Source organism: Misgurnus anguillicaudatus, chromosome 15 (assembly GCF_027580225.2).
Source record: "Misgurnus anguillicaudatus chromosome 15, ASM2758022v2, whole genome shotgun sequence".
Lineage (NCBI taxonomy): Eukaryota > Metazoa > Chordata > Actinopteri > Cypriniformes > Cobitidae > Misgurnus > Misgurnus anguillicaudatus.
Window position 1 is genome coordinate 21717949 of NC_073351.2, and position 26238 is coordinate 21744186.

The 26238-nt window shown below is 40.5% G+C and overlaps 1 protein-coding gene across 2 annotated transcripts in view; it reads right to left on the reverse strand.

Moving 5' to 3' along the window:
* The window catches only part of bcar1 (BCAR1 scaffold protein, Cas family member), a 97141-nt gene extending 71244 nt beyond the window's left edge, over positions 1–25897 (reverse strand). The window contains exon 1 of one of the 2 annotated variants that reach the window (XM_055173868.2): positions 25485–25897. In XM_055173868.2, coding sequence (XP_055029843.2) covers positions 25485–25496 — 12 coding nt within the window. In that variant the 5' untranslated portion in view covers positions 25497–25897. The remainder of the gene's footprint in view (positions 1–25484) is intronic. The other variant, XM_055173870.2, reaches the window with a different exon arrangement.
* Positions 25898–26238: the final 341 nt, after the last annotated feature.

A 26238-nucleotide genomic window follows, 5' to 3' on the forward strand; every position in this document is an offset into this window, starting at 1 on the left:
TGGCATAAAATAGACAATAAATGTGTGTGCTTTGTTTTCTGGTACGAGTAATGATTTTGCTTGAGTGGACAAAAGACAAAATAGTGGGAGTGGAAGACTGGTTTGACCACTAAACACATACACACAGTGGCCCTAATGTACTGGATCTGGGGTCTGGACACCTTAAATGTACAATCTAGAAATGCTGGGGGTCATACTTGGGTCAAATATGGACAAACCGATCCCAAGGTGATTTTCAGAGGATGTTCACAAAGGTGCCTTAGCAGAGTATCACCACACATGCAATTCATTACATTAACAATAAACATATTCTTTAAAGAGCAACTATTGTCTGATTCACCATTTCCTTTGGTGTGTAAGTGTGTTACATGTTAACAATATGCAAAAGGTAAAAACCCCAAGGTAAACGATGACGCGAGTTATCGTTTCCAACGTAAATCTTTTCTCTTGGACAAACACACGGATTGTAGGCAGCAGTTTACTTCCTGCGCTTGTTGACGTGGACAAGACCGACATTATCATAATTTAGGGCTGCACGATTAATCGAAAAAGAATCACGATTTCGATTCATAAATATATGCAATCTTCATTTTAAATGACGGCAATTCACTTGCATAAACAGTATTTCCCTGTATTCAGATTCACATGTTCACGTATTTACATTACAATCCAAGATGCTATAATATCAGTCAAACTTGCTAACACACACACTCATACAGGATAAAACCAAACCCTATTCATTCACCAATCAGACCCGATCGTTTCTCTCCTCTCTCATCTCATTTGCGGCGTTCTGTTGTCACTCGCGTGACGTATAACAAGGCGGCAGACCTAAACACTCGTCGTTTACTTGATGGATTTGGAGCGGCAATTTTCACAAAAAAGAGAGGATAAACGAGAGTCATTGTGGAAAATCCTGGTGGCGACGGAGAAAGTGAAGATGCAACACCATTGGTTCCGAAAGAAGGTAAGGAAATTAGTTACCTCCGGACGTTTCTTAATCGGAAGGCTGCAACCTCCGGAGGTCGCATATGCTGTAGGCTGTATACGTCATCAAGCCTGGTTCATTTGCGTTAACGGAGCATTACATTCGCAAGTCATAAACATACTACAACAATTTATGATTAACTAAAAATAGTAGTCAACTTTATAACGTTAATTGTAAATAGTCTTTATGATGCGCAGTTTAGAAATGTGACCTCCAGAGGCTGCAGCCTTCAGATCGAGAAACGGCATCTGTGTCACCGCCACAGGTTCCCCATTAGAAAGGGTTTTTAACACGAGGGGAACATTGTTACATGTCTGCGTTTCTCTCTGATGCCTCAAAATGTTGATCGTTTAGTCTTTTAAAGGTTTAGTGTTTTTAAAGTTGGCCAGTTTGATAGTACAAAAAGCACAGGTGCTATTCAACAGCTAACAAATTTTAAATTACTCTAAATTTTAAGGGGTCTAAAATAAGGAAAAGAGACTTTTAAGACACGTTATTTATACTGAAAGTCCTGTAGCCCTTTTTTTTTAGTTAAGTGCATAATAAATGTTTTTGTAAAAAAATAAGAGAGAATCGGGTGAGAGAATCGGGATCTCAATTCCCATGGAGAAAAATCATAATGCACATTTTAGCATGAATCGTGCAGCCCTATCATAATTCCTCCCGCTTTGACTCATATCCTGTAAATTAACTCCTGTTAGCATTGCATTGTGAGTGAATCTTTCAAACATGATGGTAAGGAGCGTCACATTTCCAGATTCTGAGGTATTCAGGCCAATCACAACATACAGATTATCTGGCCATTTAGTGACACAACGCTTTTCAGATCGATAAGTTTTGCACAAAATCAATGCATTTAAGGAAGGCAGGATATCTGGAGCTACAAACATGTATGGTATGTGTGAAATAATGTGTTTATAACCATAAACCATGTAAAGACGTTGTATTATACCAAATACACAAAATAATATTGTTTTTAGCAATGAAATAGGTGCACTTTAAAAAAGGCACTTTGTTTGCTACTCTGTTATACAATGCAAATATATTAATCGATTTTTTTTGTGTACAAATACTTTTTTAAGGTCGCATAGTGATCACACACTCAGGTGAATTTCATCCTATAATCTGGAATCTATATGCAGACATGCTTCACTGACAGCAAAATGGCAGATGAGACCCACTAGTACCATTTTCCCAAATCCATTTAAGGAAAAGCAATGTCTGGACAATCAGAAGAAACCCAATCAAAGCTCATCCACACGGGCGACTCTCCGTCTCATTGCTTTCGATGATGGGCAATCATGGAATAGATGGAAGACAGAACTGTCCAAACTATATCTTACTGCATGAAATTGTCAAAGTCCCTGTTTAACCTGCTTCTTTCATTTGATGTGAGGGTATGTGTTAAAGCTATTTGGTTCTGAGGGGGAAGAGTGGGCGAAGTATGAGACAACACATGCACGAGACAATCAAAATGACCTACATTTGGATAATGGGTTTAGAGGGTTGAATGAGGGCATAAACACAAATACATAAACACAAGTGTATAATTTCCCTCTAACTCTCTCTCTCCTGACATTTTACTATTTGAAAAGCAGACCTCCGTCCTCGTGCATTTCTACTGGGGGCAATATCATCTCTTCAGTTTGTAAATGATGGGTATTCAAGATTTAGGGAGCTGTGGAGAAGCCAACACTCGGTTCATCACTCTGAACTACTTTTCATCATAACTTTAAAAAGAAAGAAAAAATTCTCATGATTTATGAGCCAAGAGCACTGAATCGTTTAATGTTACATTTTTTAAACCAGGAATACTGACACTACAAGTCTAAATATTTAAACAGGCATCATTTAGTGACTTAAATCTTATACTATAAGATACAATAGAGTAGAAGAGACCAGTGTGAAGTGTAATGCTGCGTTTACACTAGCCGCGTTTGAGGCGTCAAAATCGCGTCTACCGCGCCTAGTTTGCCGCTTGAACAGTTTGAATGCATTCGCGCAAAAAAGCAAGCATTTGACACGCGTCAGAGGCAAAATCTGCTTCTTGTGGGAGGGGCAAGTGCTATGCGGTTGTCTGTTTGCAAGATGACTGATGTTGATCGTGCATTCATCGAGAGTTACCGGTTTGTATTTGGTAACCTTACTATAGGGGAAAATAGTTGAAAAAAATGGCGGGAATGCCGCGGGTCGATAAACATCACGTGACTCTAAAGTGAAATGTGTATTTACAACTTACCAGGTTGCCCAATGTTCTCACTGACACTCTTCCAAGCGAGGTCCTTTTTATGCCTGTCCCAATAGAAATAAGAACTTGTGTCGTTTAGCTCCGTGTGACTGCTCACGGACAATATCAAGTGTTCCTCCATGTTGAATGAATGAGTGACTCCAGGCGGGGCTGCCGCCACAGTAGCAAGCAGGCTCCTGATTGGTTAACGCAGCGCCAAAGTCCACCAAAGTTCAAATTTTTCAACTCGGACGTCAGCCGCATATTCGCGTCAAACGCAAAATGCACAAAAAGCACCATTCGCGCCGTACCGCGGCAGAAGCTCAATTCGCGCCAATGAGGCGTGCACATTAAATAGCTAGAGCTTAGTCAGATAACGTCTACTTCAAAATGCAAAATATACGTTAGCAGCCGATATTAATCGCTAACGATTAGGGACAAATATTATGGAAATGTTCAACTTATGCCGCGAGCAACAGCACTGACACGGCGCCGACAGATCCACAATTCAGTTCGGCAACGCATAACGTCACCCATTAAAAGTGAATGGGACGCGTTAACGCTTATGCCCCGTGTGAATGTACCGTTAGATTCATGGCGCGATGCGGCACTTCTTGTCCGGTGTGCGACCCCCTTAAGTGTAAGTGTAAACAAAACTACAAAAAATTTACACACTACAAAAATGTTGCTGTATATAACAAAATTGTCTATACAAGTCATTTTAACATATTATTTTAGATATTGACTAGTTGCTGTAAAAGTTGAAATTGCTTAACTTATCTTAATGTGTTAAAGTAATAAACAATCATTGTCATGACTTATTAACTCTCTCTTATAATTTTCTTACACTGTACAGCCAGGGTTAGTACAGGTTGTACAATTTTTTGAAGCATGTTAACTGCATATTTTATTGTTTATATAGTACAGTTTCTCAAACATTTTTCAACAGGCTTACTTGCATTAACTGTACCGAACCGTCTACCTTGCTTGTCTGCACTAACACTACACTTTATGATCCGTACCGTCCTATGTATGCTGACTCCATTAAAATATGCAATTGTTTTGAAGAAAACTGGAAGATATGTGCAGTGGAGTTGATCGTAATTATATGTTTTTTGGCTTATTAGGTGTATTTGGAATCATGCATGCTGGGTAGAGATCGATTGGAGAGCAGACTGCTCTGTAATATTCTTTTAAATCTCTTGCACGGTTAATAATTTTTTTAAGTTAAAATGATTATTTGTGCTAATCGACAGGATGTCACAGATTCTATCAATAGACTTACCTATAAAATCCCTTAAGAACATTGAGTGTGTTGTTTTTAAGAGTTTGTTGACTTTAAATTAGGCACTGCATATTAGGTGATCTTTATCTCTCTCATTTTATTTGTTTGTCTAGCTGTGTCCAGGGCACCATCTCCTCTTCTCTTGTCCATTAGTGAGCATGTGATTTGCATTCCAGCAAAATTCCCTTAATGAGGTTTTGTTCACTACTGAGCACACAAACCCACACTTGAATTTGCCTGCCAAAGCCCACAAGTTTTAACTCTGTCTCACACACACAAACACAAATGAATGATCCATTTCCTGACCCTGAACACAGAGTTGAGTGAACATGCCCAGTGCCGGGCTCTTGGATCCTCACAGGACCTCTGAGAGATGCTGACATGATGATAAGGAAACTCCCATCATCATCGGGTCTTGTTCTTTAGACTCATGCTGCAGAAATGTTTGTTATTGGAGGACCCCCGCCAACACTCCTCCAAAACAAATACATATTTTATGCCAGTACCATAGTAAATAAATCACAATGTTGAAAGCTATTGTTGACCTACAAAAGTACCAACTTGCACCCTACTTGAAAACAATCTGGCACGACAGCTGCATCTCAACACCTCACTATCAGCTTCCTACATAGGGTGCATGTTTGTAAGGGAGCATCCTAACCCCATAGATAAGCTACAGGAGAGTGCATAATTTCTCAGGGTATCTCAGGGTAGGTCATCATCCCAGTGTTTGTGTTTGTTTTGCACTGCTGTTTCTACTTTGTCCACAAATGAGCGATGGGCAACCTCTGAGCCATAATCCAGGAGAGGAAGATTTCCCTGTGGGCTCCGTCCAAGAAAATCGAAGTTCTGCACAATCGTCTGAGGTCTGTCGGATTCTCTTCTTGACAATGAGATCAAATCCATCAGGACAGAGAGGGAGAAGATGGGCAGATGTTTTGTGAGCCAATAGAAAAGCTCAGATGCAACAACAGGCTCAGCTTCTGATTAAGCTTGGATGAATATGAATAATCACAATTCAGTAATGATGGGATGGGATGGTTGCATGATCAGACAAAAGCTGACGTAGGGGTGTACATGTAAAGTATGCAGTATATATCACGGTATGACATTTTGGCTAGAGATTCAAAGAAAATGGTTCATGTTAACTATGGTAATCCAGTGAATTAAATACTGCACAGATAAAAGCTACTTGATATTAATTATTCTCTCTTTTTTTAAATGGAACTTAAAGGGGGATCTAATAGTAGCATTTCATGCATTCTGATATATTAACACAGTTAAAGAGTTGAATTCCTCATGCTGAACATGGGCAAAGTTTCAAAAAACGATTTGGACGTATGACAGAGTATTTCTGTGGCACTCTCCCAGAATAGCGCATGCACATACCAACCAAAAGCTGACACGAAATCAACATCACCAAAAAAGTGGGTTTTTGTTTGTGAGGGAAATTTAAGCTTGTTTAGCTTCCCAAAGAACCCAGCATTATGGGAACAATAGATGTAGTTTGTTTTTCCGTTGTAGAAGCATAGTTGTGCAAGTGTGTTTGTTTAACGCTGGATTTCGTTGAAATGGGACGATCCCAGTCATAAAACAACCGAATCATGTGTCGCAGGCGGTAAGTAAAACTGCATCAAATGTCTGCGTTTTGTTGGCAATCGGTGCGTGAGTGCATATAATGTAAATGGTACGCCTCCAGGAGCTCATCTTTTTTCAGAAAGTAGCAGCTAATTTGTTTTTTATAAATCTAATAAAACTCTTTTGAGATATCAAGGATGCAATACTACTCCGAGTAGGCTGAGTCCGAAGCGGGAGGGATTATGATAATGTTGGTCTTATCTACATCACAATCCCAGGAAGTAAATGGTTGCCTACAATCCGTGTGTTTGTTGTAGTCCAAGAAAAGAGATTTACGTTGGAAACAATAACTCGCATCATTGTTTACTTTGGGATTTGTACCTTTTGCATATTGTTAACCAGTGTTGGGGGTAACGCATTACAAGTAACTTGAGTTACGTAATAATATTACTTTTCTGAAGTAACGAGTAAAGTAACGCATTACTTTTTAAATGTACACATTAATATTTGAGTTACTTTTTCAAAAAAGTAACTCAAGTTACTTTTTTATATTAATTAATTTGATTTAAAAATATGCACTGAATTAAACTAAACGTATGCACTGTGTGGAAACACTTTGAGTCAGAAACTGAGATGGCAGGCCAGAATTTAACATTTTTGTGATGAAATATGCAATTTCTGAATGCAGAACTTTTCAGTCATAAAAACACCTGCAAGGCCTGAAAGAGATCAAGCTTTAGACAAGAAAAAGTAACGCAAAAGTAACTAAAAGTAACGTAAGCATTACTTTCCATGAAAAGTAACTAAGTAATGCAATTAGTTACTTTTTTTGGGAGTAACTTAATATTGTAATGCATTACTTTTAAAAGTAACTTTCCCCAACACTGTTGTTAACATGTACTAATACACACTTACACATCAAAAGAAATGTAAAATCGTAAATCACACCATAGGTGCTCTTTAACCTCGTATCGTACATACGGTTCATACCATGAAATTTCTACAAAAAAATACAGGTATAACATAATGGCTAATTCCCAGGATCCTTTTTACTCGGTTCACACTGGCCACTTTCAAACCTTCTTTGAGGGTCTCGGTGGCATTGAGAGACCATCAAGAGTGATGACAGGTCTGCTGAAAACAGACAGCGATTCTGAGCCTCCTGCTGCACCTATCGCCAATAAATATTTACAATCCATTTATTTCATCACACAGACACATGACAGGGTGTAAAATGGCCAGCTCAGCGACATGGAAGAGGAAACATGCAAGAGACCAGAACAATACCTCCTTTCCAGCTGATGCCACCACCAGATCCATCGGTGTGTCAACGGCAATAGGACGTGTGTTTGTGTGTGTGAGCCCTAGCTCCTTCACTGACAAACACATCAGTCACATGTAAAGCACATCGTAACACACAACATCAATCTGCCATCAAACAGACATTAGAACACACACAGATCAGTCGGCAAATACAGTTCAAAGGCCATGTTCAGCTTGTGAAGCACATCAGAAAGAAACAGCCAATAGCACAAAACCTCTAAATTAGACTTATTACAAGGACATCAGGAGAAAGATAAAAGTAATGACCTCCAAGCAAGTAAAGTACTGTAGTTTAGTTGAAACTTTAGTTTAGTTTTAAATTGCCAGTAAAATGCAAATTTTAAGCATCCTATCACTGTTTATAAGTCCCGGACAACAGGTTTAAATGCATGCAAGGTAAAAAAAAAACTGTAATTTTCTCAAAATTTAAATTACCCCATTTCTCAGAGATCCATTTCTGAAGCCTAGGGATGGGCGATATGGCCTAAAATCCATATTGCGTTATACATTGCAGCCTCTTGCGATAGCGATATGTATTGCGATATAATAATTTCAATAGACTCGTTTCAGAACAGGTTATATAGACCCTTACAAAAGCCATACTGCTAAAAAAGTAAGTAAAAGTAAACCGTTATGGCCAGATTAGTCTTGTTACCACTCTTAGCTGAAACTTTTGCCTGACACACTCTACAGCAGGGGGTGTCCAGACTTTTTTGTGTGGTGATCTACTTTTAAAATGATAAAGCCGACAAGATCTATCTGCTAAAAACACAGTTAATTATTTTTATAACACTAAACACTTTAAATGCTTGTTAGGACTATACTGCATATATATACTGCATGTTTCACAATTACTAGACCATAATGCCAATTTCGCGCGTGGAGCAGCAGTTAACTTATGTAACTTATGGCTTAAATCCAAACAATAGATGTTGCATCGGTCTTTTTCACGAGTTCCTCTGTTTCGCTGACGCTTTCATCCATGTTTATTCGGCTGGAGCTCGTGGCTCTAAAGTTCGCGGGTAGATTGTGTCATCAACACGCATTATCGCGATAGTGCAATAGATTTAAAATCTCTATCGTATGCCAATTTTGTATCGTTTATATTGCATATCGTTTATATTGCCCATCCCTACTGAAGCCATTCAACAACTCAGTCTGCCTAAACCCCACCTTTCAGTAGCCTACTCTGCTCTGATTGGTCAACTGATACAGTCTCTGCTCAGACCACAGATCAGTGGCACAGACCAACAATAGTAACATTTATTGACCTATTGCTAACATGATTTACTAAGAAGACATTATCGACATCAATACACATCATTCATCATTATTCCAAGCAATAAAAACGACGACAGAAACGAACGTTTTTACACTCATTTAAGCATTTATGTATGCTAACCGGGCCATAGCAAAACCATAAGTGCAGCATGCGTTAGCCGCTAGCTAACGTGACTCTCTGACAGTATATTAAGAGTTTAAACAACAACATTAATACACATCATTCATCATTAGTCCAAGTTATAAAAACGACGATTTTTACACTCATTTAAGCAAGTATGTAGCTATAATCATACTTACAGGTTGTGGTTAGGAGACGCATGTTGTTCCAAATAAAGTGGGTAATGAACTATCTTTCATTGCCAAACGTCTAGTAAATCCCTCTTTGAAAAAGCAATTTTAACCACTGATTCTTCACAGCCAAACGTTCAGTATATCCCTCCTTGAAAAAGTCATTTTAACCACAGATTCTTCATATATCTTCATCCTTTGGTAGTGAAAACAACACAAACTGAAAACACAGCATGATATGATGTTTACACACTAACTAGCTGAAGTCTCTGTGGGCAGGTCATAGTTTTCATTTCTCCAGAGCAAGGCTGTAGGCGGAGATTATTATGCAAAATGTTCGTATTACGTGGATAAAGACAGGCAGGAGATTCAATCCATATGATGACTCGTTTCAGCGATTCCTACTTTAGAAGCCAATAACTTTATTAATCGTGCACTTTTTGGTTCAACTACTTTGCACATCGTTTACATTGATGGACAGCTACATCACACACTGCAATACAGGTAACTTTCGATTTTGGATCTGTGTGGCTCTTTAAATGAAAATTGTGTCATCATTGACTCACTTTCATGTCGTATAAATTTCTTTGTTCTGATGATCACAAGATGTTTTGAGCAATGTTGGAAGTAAATCTGGCTCAATGAAGTCAATGGCGCTCATGATCGGTTTGGTTTAAACATTCCTCAAAATATCTTCCTTTGTGGTCATCAGAACAAAGAAATGTATACAGGTTTGTAACAACATGAGTGTGAGTCAATGATGACAGAATTTTCATTTTTGGGTGAACTATCCCTTTAACCATTTAAATCCATAAATAAATGAATAATAAGACTGTCAAATGTTACATATCAAACATCTGACATATTTTCAAGAGGGAGATAAATATTTTTAAAATATCTTATTAGGAATCAGGTAAAAGACATTAATGGTTAATCTGATGTATCATGGTTTTGGTGTGAATTTCTTTTTCCTTTCTGAAGATGATGACAATTCTCCTCTCACACATAAGCATGAACGCTGTATCTAATCAATTTGGCAGCAACATTTCCTGTAGTGTCAATGCACAGATACAAATCTCAGAGTACACTGTTCATATTCAGTACAGCAGCACAAGCCAAACTCTGGAACAGGCGGTGAAGGGAGACGTGGCCATCTAAGGTAAACGATCCAAAAACAAAAGGAGCCTGGCACATGACGACAATGTTTAACTATGAAATTGTATATACGCCGGCTCAGGTAACTCTGCCACATGCACGCAGTAAAAATATCTCTACTATTCCCCAGGGGTAAAGGGGAGAGGGTATTTTTGTAGTCTGTCTCTGCGAGACGAAGGCGATGTTTCCACAGGAAGTATTTTAAATGCAAAAACATAACCTGCGTGCACACCCCCTCAACTATGTATCTGTCTATCTCTGGACATCTACCAAGGTCATAGCCGAGACAAGCCCCGCTGACTGAAGGATCGTGTTTTTACACTCTGACAAGACTTTCACATCTTCGTCCAAGTAAATATTTTCCATATTATCCGCTTTTATTGTGATGTCACTGTGACATTCACATTATCCGTGCCAACCATGACAGTAGCACAATTCTTGCAATCTCTGGATAGATATAATCACATAGTAATAAGATGTTTGTGTTACTGAAATATCATGGAGCTTTCTCCCCCCAAAAAATCAGTGGACAAAAGCGGATATGTGAAAGAGGAAACTGTTCCATGACACAATAGCTATCCTGAGCTCTGTAGACCGTGGCATTAGGGGATCTTCTGGATGATGAAATGATAGAGTGTGGATGTGTCTGTGTATATAAGCAGCAGAGTAGATGTTGACATGACACCAGCCCCAGACTTATTTTGGCTGCTGGGAGTTTCCAGGCCCTGCTGAGAGCTCCTCAACCCGGTCTGAAAAAGGAAAAGAAATGGGGGAGAGAGAAAAACTGAAAGAGAGGAAAGGAAGCTCACATTCCAGTGTGGCGGTCCAGAAGTCTGCAAAATAGCTTTGAAACAAATTCAGGCAAAGAACCGACATTCAAAATTATCCCAGTGAAAATTAGGATGTTTTAAAGGTAATGTCAAAGAAATTATACAAAATAATAAACAGCTAATGGCTAAAAAGTTCAAAAGGGCAAAGAGCATTTCAGTAGAAGAAACTGAATACTGGAAAAACATCTTGGAATCTTAACAGGTGGTAAAATCATCATATCAACAAAGCTTTGTTCTTAACAGGAAATAACAGCTTTAAACCAGATTAATCAAACTGGTGAGAACAATTCATCAACCATCCGACCATCACCTTGGCCATGCTGGGAGACCAACAAAAATCAGTTTCAACCAGCTAAGACCAACCATTATAGGCTCAGCAGTTCATTCAGCAAAGGTGTGTATCATTCCCATTTTAAGATTCTCATCCCTACCTCACAAATACAGATCCTATAGCCAAATGTCACATATATATTGCGTTACAATATTGCTTCTTTAGTTCTTCTCGCCACAATCTCTCCCCTCCATATATCCTTACTTTTCCCAAACGCAATCTCTCTCATCTCATGCTCTCTCTTTTCCTTTCTATTTTTATGTAATCCATTCTTTTCCTCTTTATCGCCCTCAGTCCCTTCCCCCTCTTTTTTTCTCATATGCTGAGAAATGGTCTGAGAATGAGCAGTAAATTGCTTGCCCTTCCAGTTCAAACCTAATTCACATTGCAGTTGAGAAGATTACCTGCCCAGTCGACAGGGCACCGGGACACAGGGCACGAACAGGAGATTTCTCCTGGACTCACTGAACACCACAGATTGGCCCACCTGTCCATCAACACTCATATTAAAATACTCTTTTGCATATTCTCTCTTTAATGAACATAGTGAATATTAAAGTGTCAAACCACCTGGCAATATCAAGTCCTCGGCCCAAAGTTACAAATAGGGCTTGCATGCAAATATCCAACATGATCTCACAAAGTTCTGTGGTATAGTCACTGAATATTTTTATCATTTATCCGTGTCATTGTCACGGATCTCCGCATTTTTTCGTGCCCGTACCACAGACTTTCTTTTCCATGTCAGTTTCATGTATTGGTTAATTGTTTTTCCTATTTTTTAACCATTTTTGCGTGGGTTTGGGGTTAGATTTGGAGTTTGGGTTAGGATGTCACTTTAACTATTGGTTTATACTATTTGTTTTACGGATTTTTAAACAATTGTCGCCTGACCTTAGGGTTAGAGTTGGGTTTGGGTTAGGATGTCATTTTATCTTACAGAAAGTCGTCCTAACCCCAAACCCACGCGAAAATGGTAAGAAAATAGGAAAAACAATTGAGTAATCAATACGTGAAACTAGCACGGAAAAATGGCACGGAAAAATGCGGAGATCCGTGACAATGACACAGATAAATTAGCAAAATATTCAGTGACTATGCCACGAAAATTCGTGAGATCAGGTTGCGAAAATCATACTACAAGCCATAAGAAAAGACCAGTCTCATAGAGAATGAGACGTGGTCTGGGAACCCTATGCTCATTTTCTCGTATTTGAGGCGTGGTTTACGAATGCACAGAGCCGTTTATTGGGCACTACGAATGTCTTTCAAATGCGTCTGTATGTAGCGCATAGCCAATCGTTTCAATTATACCAGATGACGTATGTAGAGCGACATAAATTCAAACATAAACAACTTTTATCGGGTACGGGTGCACACAGCTGAAAGCTATGCAACTAAACTGGTAGCTGTATATTGATAATGAAAAGCAGCACAACTTAGTGGCACTGTGACAACCTCAGTACAGGCATAATGACAATATTATATTAATAAATACCACTTACCATTTAGAAGTTAATTGTACTTCGTCGACGACGATGCCTAGCAGGTTGGTCCTATAAAACTCCGTGGCTATCATATCCTTCTTGGATATGAAATTGTTTAACGCCAAAAGTTGCTCTTTTTTAAAAAAAAACTTGCGTTCAAAACTACTTATACACTATCTAAGGCTGCATTGAAAAGTAACTTTGCGTCTGCTGCCATGTTGGATAAACAAAACTGCTTTGGTGTGTCGCATAGACTTCGTCATCGCCTTGCTGCCCCCTCCCCTTTATGTGATTGGTTTCCTATTTTAGGGGAAAAATTGTGGAATAGTTTCCATGCTAGACTTGCAGCGTGAATAAATTTGCGCGCAAGGCAGCATGGGGAAACCCAGGCTACAAAATGTATAATTAATTCAGATTTTCTAGTTTAGGTTCACACATTCAGTACAAAACCTAAACACAAGTTAAGAATCAAAGGAGGTTTACACAAGATGAAAAGCATTTAACTGTGCACTATAAAAATCTTTTGTGAGGTAATCAAAGAAAATGTGCTAGCCTAAGTAAGTTAACTAGATTTCGTCAAAACCCTTATGAATGAATAAAGAGATACATAGGTTACACCAAGCAGGTAACATCTGATTTGCACCACAGTTTACAGTAAAGCTAAAACACTAGAAAAAAACTGAGGTTTGCGTGCATAAAAAACGCACAATAATTATTCCAGATTTCTGGGTCTGTTCCTACACGCAGCAGACCTCTTGGGAAACTAGGAGTCCAGAACCATGTAGCTAAATTCCAACACGTGAAAGAACACAGGTAGGAAGCCCAGATGGCAAATGTTTTGTCATAAATACAAGGATTTCTTTTACAGATCTGGAATCAGCCAAGCTGGTTACTTTCATTTGTTGCCAAACCCAGCAATCATCTACGAGCCACATGGCTGAACACAGGGCTTCCACCTGCTACGTAAATTAAAGACCTTGATAGACGCTGCCTCTACCTGAAACCCATTATTTCCCTGCTCCGGTGCATAGCATGTCCTATCATCCACCTGTGCTGATACACGCTTTGGTCAACAGAGCATGCCCATACAACCTAAGAAACCTACTCAAATGCAACACAACAATACGAAACCATAGTATGAAAGATGACCACAGCATCGCATAAATCTGAAAAGTCTCTGTGATACACGTATGCAAGCATAAAAGTTAACACGAACAACATGCAAAAGAGGCCTGCGAAGACATTATATGCAATAATATGACCAGCAGGTATAGCTATATAAAAATCCAGCTGTGGCGCGATAATGTTTACTGATGAGTTTGCAATGGCTGTCTCGAAGCGTTCCGGAGACCATGCTGTGATTCTTATACAGCAACTCTGAGTGCACTACAGGAAGTACATACTAGGGTAGCACATAAACAGTCTAATAGCTACCTCCCTCCTGAACCAAACACACACACATACACACAAAGACCTTGTTAAAGAATAAGATCAGCATACATCAAGATTAAATATGTATACATCATCCACAAAAGGATTGCCTCATTATCATAAAAGTGTATCCATTAAACAAAGATGAATCAAAGTTGGAGAAAGTGAGTTATATAAAATGAGAAATATGAAATATAAAAAGCTGCTTATGTGTGTGTGTACTGTTTTGAGAGCGTAATAGACAGCAATGGTAATCTGCGAAACCAAACAGTGACACAAATTTTAAAAAATCAGCAGTCGCTTGCAATTCTATAAGAATAAAAGCCAGAAAGTTTTGCAAGCCAATCTTCAAAATCAAATTTCTCAAGCTTCTTTGTGATAAAGCTGCTTCCTTTTATTATCCTTAGCGAGAGCCACCTGTTCCTGGCACTGAAAAGCCAACTAACTGCTTAAAGGTCGCCCGCCTAACGTATAAAAGGGAGACGTAGCATTGGGTTAGCAGGACACTGTCACTGATGCGGTTTCAATCCAGGGCGCTGCACAATGGTTTGTTGAAAGGTCACATTATGGCTGCTGTGTGAAATGGAGTCACCCAATTCAAAACAATCTCTCTTTATGGCTCGCTCTCCCTTATTTTCCATCACTCTGTCTCTTTCACCTTCCAGTCTTCCACTATCTCTCTCCCCAAATCCCCAATCAAACCTCAACTTCCCATCAGTGGAAAGGTCAACAGGAGGAGCAGGAACACATCTGCAATGACTTCCAATGAGATACATCCTCGGTGAAGACCATGCACGAACGAGTGCAAAGGTGATTATGGAGGTCAGGCAAAATCAAAAAGGGCACGGTAAATCCCACCCCCAATCTATTCCAAGCCAGAGTGAAATAAATTACATTAATTATGCATTGCTGTTTATCAGAGGGAAGCTGATTATAATACCATCAAGCAATGTTTGTCCGCATACACGGCACATTCATATGCATGCCGGAGAAGACCGATGACCCTGCATTCTGCAAAAGGTTGCAAACGGAAACCTGGAATTTAGTTATGAAATGGAGTTCTCCAATTCCAAGCATATATTATGGCTTTAATTTCGAGAATGTAACGTAGAGTGCAGCAGTAACCTTCACATGGATTAGCAGGACTTCAACCAAAGATTACAACCACTTCATGTTGCTGCACTGCGGCTTATGCACATCAAATAAGAGGCTTGCGCACACGCGCATGCACGTCAATGCCGCACGCTCACTCAAGCATCCTCATTAGCATTGAGAGTTCCCATGTGCAAATATGATATCATATTTCTTGTGCGCACTCATACACTGACACATACACACATGGCTGTGTTGGTCTGATTAAGGTGCTCCACAAAACACGTTCTTAATGAGGATCCAGACGAGGAGGTTCATTAAAACACAGGCGGACACTGATGATGTCATGCTCGTGCACTGCAATGAGGTTCAAGAGTAGAGGACGAACAACATCTCACTAATTCATTTCAACAGAGCAACACAGAGACACGGCTGGAAAAGAGGCTTAGTCGATTAAGGGTCACTGTGAAGGAGATGGTGGTGTGTGGAGATACAGGGAGAGTTCCTGTAGCTCACCTGGTAAGAAATAACTCTGTATAGCACTTTTCGTATTATTGCCCCTGCAAGACAAATTTCTTTGCTGTTTTCAAAAATTTTTAATTTCTCTCTTCTTTGTGCTTCCTATTATTTTTTCTGGAACTCTTGCTGTCTTCTCGATTCCTGTGTTGTTCACTCCTTTTCTTCTTGTTGACATTCTGCCTTTCTCCTTCCCCTTTTGAGTATTATCTTCCTTCATATGATTTTATTTCATCTCTAGTTTTTAATTCTAGTCCCGATTTCTTTTTCTCCACCATCCCCCTCTCTCCTGGCTCCAGCTGCTCATCTGACCCTTTCACTTCATCACTCATCACTGCCAAGCCATTCTGCATTTCAGATGGTGATCAATTCACAGCTTGCCAGGGTTTAGCTTAGCCTAGCTGGAGAGTACTGATGTGGGTTTAGCTGATTTGTTTTGGAGTACCCTGGGCTGGACTGGGCAAGGCTGGAGTTGGACAAGTTGGTGGTCTACTGGGTTAAGTTCGGGTTTAATTAATTAAGTAATAGTCTCTTTCCACCCCAGCACAAACAGCATAATCTCAGACGACCCAATTTGATTGATGGAGCCCAGGGGCGGACTGGCCATCGGGAGTTCCGGGAGCAATCCCGAACGGCCGGTCCATTTCAGGCCGAACCGGCCGGAGGTCAAAAAGTTTTTTTTTTTAATGCCTGACCAGGCGCTTAGCTGCAGCGGAACGCTCTGTGTCTGTTTCAGACCGGGCCAAACCAATTCTTCAAATCTTGAGGGGAGATAAGAGCGGCCCCTCCCAACTTGGACTGATCCTCGGTTTTCCTCACATCCGATTGGCTCAAAGGCGCCGATCAAAAGAGTTTACTTTTGGTCAGGTTTGGATTCGTGTGAATGCAACATAGACAAGACGGTAAAAATTGCGAAAAGAAGAGAAAGAAATGGGTGGGGCCTAAAACATAAAAATGTTGGCACAAGAGGCAGCTAAATGCGCCAAATTAACAGACCTTTTTCGCAGTCAAAAGGACGCTGTGGCAGGAGGTGCAGATGAGGAAGGACCAGCAGCATGGACAGGACAGGTGCACAATTAGTGATGCATCTATTATACACTGAAAAGGCGGTTGTTATAGCGAATTCAACCCCGACAGGCTTATCAGGACCCCACGCAAAGCGGAGCTTGGTTGTATTCGCTATAAGAACCGCCTCGCTCTACATTATCCCGCTTATGAAATTGATGAAATAGCCTGCGTGCGTATTTTGGCAACAGAAGTGGTGTTGTTCCCCAGTGGTTTTAACGTGTTAGCAACTCAGTAAGTTTATCAAAACAGTTTCCAAGCATCAAAATGTCTGGTAATTGCGTTTTGTTGCACTAATAATATACTAATATACGTATATATGGTCACTTTATATTTGGCCATCTGCTAACGTCTTCTATTTACTCCACTATAGTACACGGATCTGGTAGCTGTGTTGAAAAACTTGATAAAGTCAACTTTTAAATATATATTTCTCTGTTTGTGTTGCTTCACTGCTGATTCTTGCCATACTTCCATTGCCAACATGCGCGTGCATACGTTTCCACGTCATCATTGTGTTCAAACAGTAAAATGGTCTAAGGAATCCCTGTATGTCTGTTTATTAGCTGTTAAGGTCACTGATGGAGAGAGACAGGTTGATGATGACTCTTGCAGTCATATTGATGAGGAGGAGGAGAATGGAACCAGAACAAAAACAGTGATGGGTCAGTGTGCAGGGCTGGGTAGGCAATCATATTACCCTGCTGGAAAAACCAGCATACCAGCAAGACCAGCATATGTTGTGTTTTGGTGCTGGTATGCTGGTGACCACCAGCTAATCCAGCATCAAACCAGCATAGACCAGCATTTTTCAGCAGGGTAGGCATATCAATCAATCAAAGCTTTATTAAGGACACACAAATAGAAAAATACAGCACAATATTACATAGTTACATATAGGATAAAATGCAATAGTCCACTTACTAGATTATAACATGACTAAAGCACAGATTGAATTAAAAAAAGGAATTATTCTTAGTCATATTTATGACTGATGTTCTTCTCATGCATATGTAGCTGTACAATCAGTAAGCAGAGGCAGGGTCCAGCACAGGGGAAGTGGAGCCAGGGAGAGTTGAAAGTGAGTACGTACACACACAATCTCTATTTTATGGGACTGTATTGTAGTTTTTGATTATCTGAGTGGGTATGTGTGAGTAATTGTAACAATTTTATCACTCCAACTGACTGAACACATGCTGGTAGTTAGCAGTATACTGTGACTTATGTGTTCGAGATTAGGTTTTGCTGACCTGGTTGTGTTTAGTGCAGTGGTGACTTGCTTATACAACCTGAGGAGGCAGGTGTTATCCTAAAGTTTCTTTTAGGTCTTCAGCATAATCTGATTCTCTTCAAGTTCATACCATAAAAACACTTCTAGAATTAAAATAACTGCAAAAAATCCTGCTCGTGCACCAAGGGCACTCGCGTAAAAGGCCTCTCCATCTAAAAGTCCCGGGCTGAATTTCAGTCCCAGTACGTCCCTGATGGAGCCCCATAACATGAAGGCGTCACACATCAGACAGCAGATTTACAACGATGGGGACAGGATGATTTGGCACAAACAGTGGTAAAACCACAGACACACATTTACACATGCACCACACACACAACTCGCGTTATCTATAAGCCTTTGACTTTCACAGCTGCATTATAATTAGGATCCACATTGGCCATCGGGCTACAAAGCGCATAGCCACAATACCCCATTTCTCTCTTATTTTCCAGACGCAATCACTCAACGTGGAATATGAAAAAGCGAGGGCTGCAAATGTTTTATGCATCCACATAATCTCCAGCCACAGACGAACGCGGATATTCCCTCCTCCCCCTTTTAATGCTGACGGCAGAGATTTACAGAGCAATGAAACAAGTGTAGGTTACGCAGAGTTCACATCATCATATGGTGAAAAAGGCCTTCGTTTCATTAGCAACTCAGCACAGCCAAGCCACGTAGACACAAGCACAACAGAAGCATGAACTGCTCCTGTAGCTCAACTGGTTGGGCATTGTGTTAACAACGTAAAGGGCATGGGTTTGATACCGGGAACACACAAACTGAGGAAATGCATGCTTTGATTGCACTGTACGATGCTTTGGATAAAAGTGTATGGGAAATACGTAAAAGTATGTGAGAGGCACACTAGATATTCCTGCTTGACCATCTGACATCTAGAAATCTAAATATTACAAGTTTAATGTGTAGCACACCTGGGTCAAGTGGACAGGTTGTGTAACCTGTTTAGACGGGATGTGTTGTTTAACTGACTCTCAGGTCCCATGAGGACCGAGCAGGGTGGGGATGGGTAGCTGAAAGCGGTCGTCTTTTAAGCAAACCATGACAGGGTGAGTAAAACGACACTAGCTTTTAAAATCAGAAGGTACCTACTTGAATTTCACACTGTGCTTGCCCCCCCACTGCTGCAAGTCTAACGTGTGCCGCTTTTAAATTGCATAGTACCCTAGGTTTGGTTTGGTTTGGGTCAGGTCGGGTCAGCTAAACTCACTTTGGCTTAGTTAGCTTTTCCATCAAGTCTGGTAACACTTCGGAGTGGGAGGGATTATAGGCGTGTCATTATAATTGCGCTCCCTACTGCTGTGACATCATACAAGTGAGAGGGTCGTTGTACATTCCCATACATTCATTTATCTCTCAGTCCGACACAAAATTAAAATTGACCACCACAAATAGATGTTTGCACATTGCGTTAATCACTACCTCTGTCTCAAATGACAGTTTCTGTACAAACACCAGTGGCGTCAGTCGACGCACTCCGCTGAGCCTCATTTAAGTTGCATTTAAGCATATATGCAGAAGTGCGCATTGCGAATGTGCCACCACAAACTGCAAGTCTGGAAAACGCTATTATGGTGTTCCTGATTCTCAACCTGTGGATGTTTTTCATCGCTAAAAGGAAGCTTGGGAATTTACAGCAAAGCACAGATGACAAGAGGTTTACTCGAGACAGCGCAAGCTAGCATGAAGGTAAAGCTAATCTTTTACATTATAGCGATGACGCTGGTAGTGACGATTCTCTCGGACCAATCAGAGATCTACAGTTGTTTTCGCGTCACGTTTTGGTAGCAGCTCGAGTCGCTTGGAACCCCGGCTGAGGTGGTACTAAAAAAAGTATTGGGTACTACGTACTGCACCCAGTGGAAAAGCTCCCAAAAGTATGCTGACCCAAACCAAACTATAGAGTACTAAAGAGCTTTACTACACAAAAACAGATACTATGCATAATGGTGCGTTCAGACCTGCCGCGGTAGAGGCATCAAGCGCGAGTGATTTCAATGTTAAGTCAATGAGAAGCCACGTTGGCGCGCGTCTGGAGGTCTCGCAGTGCGAATAAGGCGTTTAGCGCGGCGCCGTAGCCGCAATACTGCCTCATTCGCTCGAACTAGACATTTCCTGCGGCAACGCGCAAGTTGAAAAATTTGAACTTTGGCTGAAAAATGTGCCGCATTAACCAATCAGGGGCTTGCTCTAGTAGTGACGTGATTACAGAAAGCGAGAGTCACAGAAGCCCCTCCCATGATGCGAAATTTGACACCTGAAACGTGGCTGGTCTGAACCCACGGTAAGGGAGGCCCAAAATTACATATGTGACCCTATTAGTGAAACTCAGGCTAAAGTGTCATAATGTAATGAGATTAGGAGCATCAAAGAGTGATTTTATCATTGATTAACATCTTTGACATGGCCTTACTCAGTCGAAATTAAATATATTAAGATAATATTCACAGAATGTTCTTTATATCATGTAGGATTTTTCACATAAACTGAGTAGAGGACTTTCTGATTAACTGGTCAATTAATAATAGTTTAGTGTTTTGATTACGGTGATCCGGATCAGATGCATTTCTTGGGGTGTTTACATAGGAAGCGTTCCTGCAGCTAGACAGAGCGCAATGAAATGGAATGCTGTCTTTTAAAACCTTACTCTTTGGCAGGATGCAAGACGAAGGATGGAAAAATGGCCAAAAACGTCCGCATGATTGTGTATGACTGGCACTGCAGTGGAAATCTGAAGAGAAAATGTAAAGCATGTGAAACTTGAGAAAGAAACCAAAGAAAGAGATGGGGAGGACAAAGAGGCTGGCAGTATTTAAAGTTTTATTAAGAGAGAGAAAATGAGTATTTAATCTGAGAGATCTACTTGTTTGCTAGCCCACAGACTTGCACATATTCAGTGCGCACAAAACCACAAATTCCACACGCTGCATTCTTTTCCCACACTATATCAGCAAGAGATTTTCCTTCACAACCCTAGCACCCCTCCCTCACATGGCTAAATACGTGCACATACACACAAGCACAAACACAAGAATCAACACACACAGAGTGGCATCTGGTGATTGATAGAGATCAGTAGAAGAATGTGAGCCACGTCCACTTATTCACAATACTTTTTATACACGCATTTTTCCTTTACGCTGAATTCCTTGAGGTTCTGCTCGAAGGGTAAAACACTGCATGAGCAACATCAAGGTCAAGGGTTCGACTTCGATCCCCAGAGAGCCCACATGTTGGTCTGCGCTCTTTTATGTTTCTAGGATCTGAGCCTTGAGCTTTTCAATGCCCTGTGCAAATGACAAATAAACTGTAAAAATGTGTGCAATGTACCAAGACATTAAAGGGACAGAGGACTATTTCCAACACTTATACACTCACGGCATGCATTGCATACTAATAAGTACAGTGTACAGCATTTAATCCATATGAAAATGAAACGTTACTTGTCAAGTGATGATCTAAACATTATTATTTACTTCGCTATTCATCATATATACACCTGCATCAGCTTACGCAAAATATTTTACTCGGGAACTCCCAGCAATAAACAAATGAGTGTGTCAGCTAGATTAAAATGCCTCTAGTTTAAGTGTGTGCGTGTGTGTGATCTTGAGCAAGTAACAGAATGAATCGCTAAAACTAATGCATCTTCTGGGAGCAGCCAAGCCAAGGAGACTAATGTGTAACTGTATAAGGCAATAATGTCCATTCACTATGCAAGAAGAAATTAAGAAATATTGAAATTCTTCTTTCAAAGCTGTGTTTGCCCACGCATAAGGTATGTCTAGCATTATACGTCATCATCATCAGCGAGCTCTGTCTGTTTACTACAAGTTCGCCTGCCAATGAAGCTCATAAGTCAGAGACGTGGCAATCTGGTGGCCTGTAGTTGCCAGGGCAACCCACACAAATAGCAAAAGGTCTGTATTAGATGATTGAAATGCACAGGCTCACCTCAGCTAACAGTACCATCAGTATTAACATGTATGTGAAGTATCATCTATATGACAAGCACCAAATGTCAGGCGACTGAGAGATATCTAGCAAGGACCAGCGAATTTGTTTCCCACCATCGTCCCATTTAACCTCTCGCTGTGGCACTCGGCAGAGAAACCAAAGGACAGCAGGGGGGAATAAGCGCACGCTTGATGCCACAGCAGCGCGCACTCTGGAAGCCATCCAGGGGATGTGATAAAGATCTAAAGCCAAGGCAAATGACGTTAACAGCTAGAAATTACAACCCATCAATATGTATGAAGCCGAGCATGTGTAGAACTTATGAATTTATGTATTGAAGCATGTATGCATGCATCCATACCTGCATTCAAAATGTATGTGCATTTGAATCTTTTTTAGACACATCCGTATAGGAAAAAGGGTCAGTGGCTGACAGCTACACTGATCTGTTTAAAATCCGTTTAACTCCATTTCGGCTGACTGGCAGGTGACTGTTGCTGCCAAAGTGGGTATTAAAGTGCATGTTGTTGTAGGGCAATATTTTATTTATGGCAATGGCTTGTTTACTAAAATAAATATCATAAATTGTTATTTCCATTCATTGGCGTCTTTGAATTAAAAAGAGATTCAGACAAGAATTAATATTTAATAGGGAAAATAGGAAGAGAAGAACTTTTTATAAAAAAATGGACTGTGAAAATTTCGATTTTAGAAAGGATGCCTTAAAGGAAAACACAACACTTTTTCATATTTTACTATGTTCTAACTTCTTACCTCAACTTAGACAAATTTATACATACCTATCTTTTTTCAATGCGTGCACTTTTAATCTTTGTACGACGCCTCATGAATCTGTTAGCATTTAGCCTAGCCCCATTCATTCCTATGGCTCCAAACAGGGATGAATTTAGAAGCCACCAAACACTTCCATGTTTTCCCTTTTTAAAGACTGTTACATAAGTAGCTACAGGAGTAAGTATGGTGGCAAAAAATAAAACTTTTGTTTGGAGCCATAGGAATGAATGGGGCTAGGCTAAATGCTAACACATTCATGAAGCGCTGTACAAAGATAAAGTGCACGCATTGAAATAAGATAGGTATGTATTAATTCATCTAAGCTGAGGTAAAAACATAGTAAAATATTGAAAACGGTGGTGTTTTCCTTTAACAAAGTCTAAGGGCGGTTTCACATTTGGTGCAATTGCCTGGTCCGAACCCGAGTTCGATTGCTCCCCCGTCCCCATGCCCCCCATGGAATGTGTTCACATATTATTTTTGCATCCGAACCGCGGTACGCTTGCATCATCGAGCTGCAGCCGGCGCGTGCTCATGTTGCTTTGCAACCGCTGTAAACAAGAAGACGACAAGCGTGATTGACAAACTGCAAGCAGAGAGATGATTTCTGAATGCCTCCGCAAAAATTGACATCGGCGGACAGCCCGTTGTCATCGAAACGACTTTAGTATGTTTGGGGCAGACAGACGCAAGTGTGGTAATGTATTATTTCTTTGAAAACAAAACCAAAGGTTTAAAAAAATAAGAACAAAAGTCAAGCAAGCATTCTATGCATTTTGTTGTCAAGCTAAGTGCATGCACACAAACAAACACACATGTCTGTTTTGGTGGGACATTCCATATAATAAGTAATTAACAGCGGTTCACTTCCGCGATTTGGTACGATTACGCTCACATTAGCAGCGAACCGATCTAGAGTTCACATGAACCGGACCCCAGACCACCCTTTTTAAGCGGACTCGAGTACGTTTCACGGGTGCGCACCCGAGTTCGGAAGACAGCGTTCACATCATCCAAATGTACCGAACTCTGATGTCAATCGAACCCGGGTGCGCACCAAAAGTGGTAATGTGAAAACGCCCTAAATCACTGTTTCCCTGTAAATCCTACATTTCATAGGCATGGTCCCAATTAGTCCTGAAACATGTATTAAATATTAAATGGGGTCAGTTCTAATCTTATGTGGTGTCAGTAGTGACAAACCAGAGTGGGTCCCAATTCTGGTGTCCATATAGGTTTCCTACAGAGTGTGCATGATGGAAATAAGCCAGTGCAGGCAGAACCAGACTTGTTTGCTTTTGCTTTCTAGGTGACATCTGTTGGTCTCAGGTAAACGGCGTCATACTGGTTGCACAGAGATGAATGATTCGAACCAGCCGCATTCTCATCTGCGCGGCAGAACAGCTGTTGCGAACAAGCTCGATCACTCCAGGCAAAAACACAGCAATCTGGCTTCTGTTTGCTTAAAATGGCATGGGACAGCACAGCAGTGCTGATAAAAAGTGGAGTCTGAACAAACTCAGTGGCCAAGTATTTCCCAAAGTGTTTGACATGACTATCACAGGGATGGACTTCCAAAGATTTCAAGTGCTGTTTTCCTACTCGTATTTAAAAAACAAAAATAATTCATCATTTTATGCATCATTAAGATGCCACTTCTCCTAAACCAAGGAAATGTATGAGTAAACAGCCAAAACATGCAAATCAACCTCATTCCTCCCACAGGGATGTGTTATGTTGTTTGTGTGCATCATGTGCATTCACAGCTCTGCATTGAAATCCATAAACTTCTTCATTTAATTTTAGCCACCGAGGGGAAAACATTTAATCTTGTTGCAGAATGTTGAAATAAGATGGCAAAGGCAGCAGGTTGAGACTTATACAGCTCTGAGCGAGGCTGTTATTTGAAGAAACAGGTACCTGGTGGTGAAAGAACAGATCTTGCCTCAGGGTGACTAAATTTAACCCGCCTGAATATATGCAATTTTATAATTTTTGCAATCTTTAGCAAATCTATGCAATTCGGCATCAACAAAACTGAAGTCTATTTGTAAGCTTACTTCTGATATTTAACACCACATACTTTGCATCTTCAACTCAAGTTCATGGACTTCAGGGCTGTGTTTCCAAACCCACTGAGGGACCTTCACAAACGTTTTGGGCATCACTGTCGCGTGCAGCATTCTGGGCATGACTGGAACGCGCCTACTGTACGATGCCCAAAAATGCTTCACGCGCAAACGTCGGACAACGATGCTGTTTAAGTAGGCAGGTCACTCGGTTCTCAGACACACAGCAAATTCAGTTTCTTAACAGTACCGAGCAGCTGCTTTATATTCAATATGCACAAAATGTGTAACGTTACCACTACACCAATATAACCGAAGCAAACACAGTCGTGCAATAAAGCAACCAAAGTCCGTTATAATATGCTAATAAACATAAAATAACATAAGAATACGCCTAGCTGAAGCAACCGGCTGTTCTTTCAAGCGAACATCTGTGCGATAAACGCAATGTATGTTAACTTTATCAAAACACAAGTGCAAACTTACCGGTACAGACATCTTCTGCTCCTCTCAATCCAACACGAGCTTGATGCCGATTTTACACGGATGAGTTTCTTTCGCTCTAACGTTTCTCAGCAGAAAACATCAATTTCTGTCTCGACGTCTTTCTACTCCATGCTGTCTATGAAGGGCGCAATCGGCGCGTGGATCGGGTGTGAAGTTTGATGTAAATGTTTCAGATGTGTGCCCGCCTCGTACGGTCAGTCAGCGCTGTGCAGTGATTTAAAAGCACAGTGTCAGTTAACCTCCACCGCGGATCTGCTGTTAGTCTTCATATAAATAGTTTAGTTTCACTCGTTTTTCCGTATAGAAACGACCTGTCCTCGGTTTGCATGTATTGCGATGGAATACGCTGACACTTCACCTCACAGCCACAACACGCGTCTGTCTCTCTCACTCTCTCTCTCTCTCTCTCTCTCTCTCTCTCTCTCTCTCTCGCTCTCTCTCTCTCATGGAATCATCAAGTTCCGTTTAAAGGGATAGTCTCCTGTTACCTCCGCGTGGATAAACAGTGCATAACTTGTATTAGATTCACATTTAAATACTATTTATTGTGGTCTGTTGTGTGCTGCATGAGTAGTTTTATCCTTTTCACTTATTGTTCCCTGTTCTGCAATTAAGGAATACATTTTATTCCTATTTTATGTCCCCATAATATAAACTAGTGACGTTTTTAAGCTTATAAATATGTTAGCCTATGAATATCTATAAATGAATACGCTCTGGAACAATTCACATT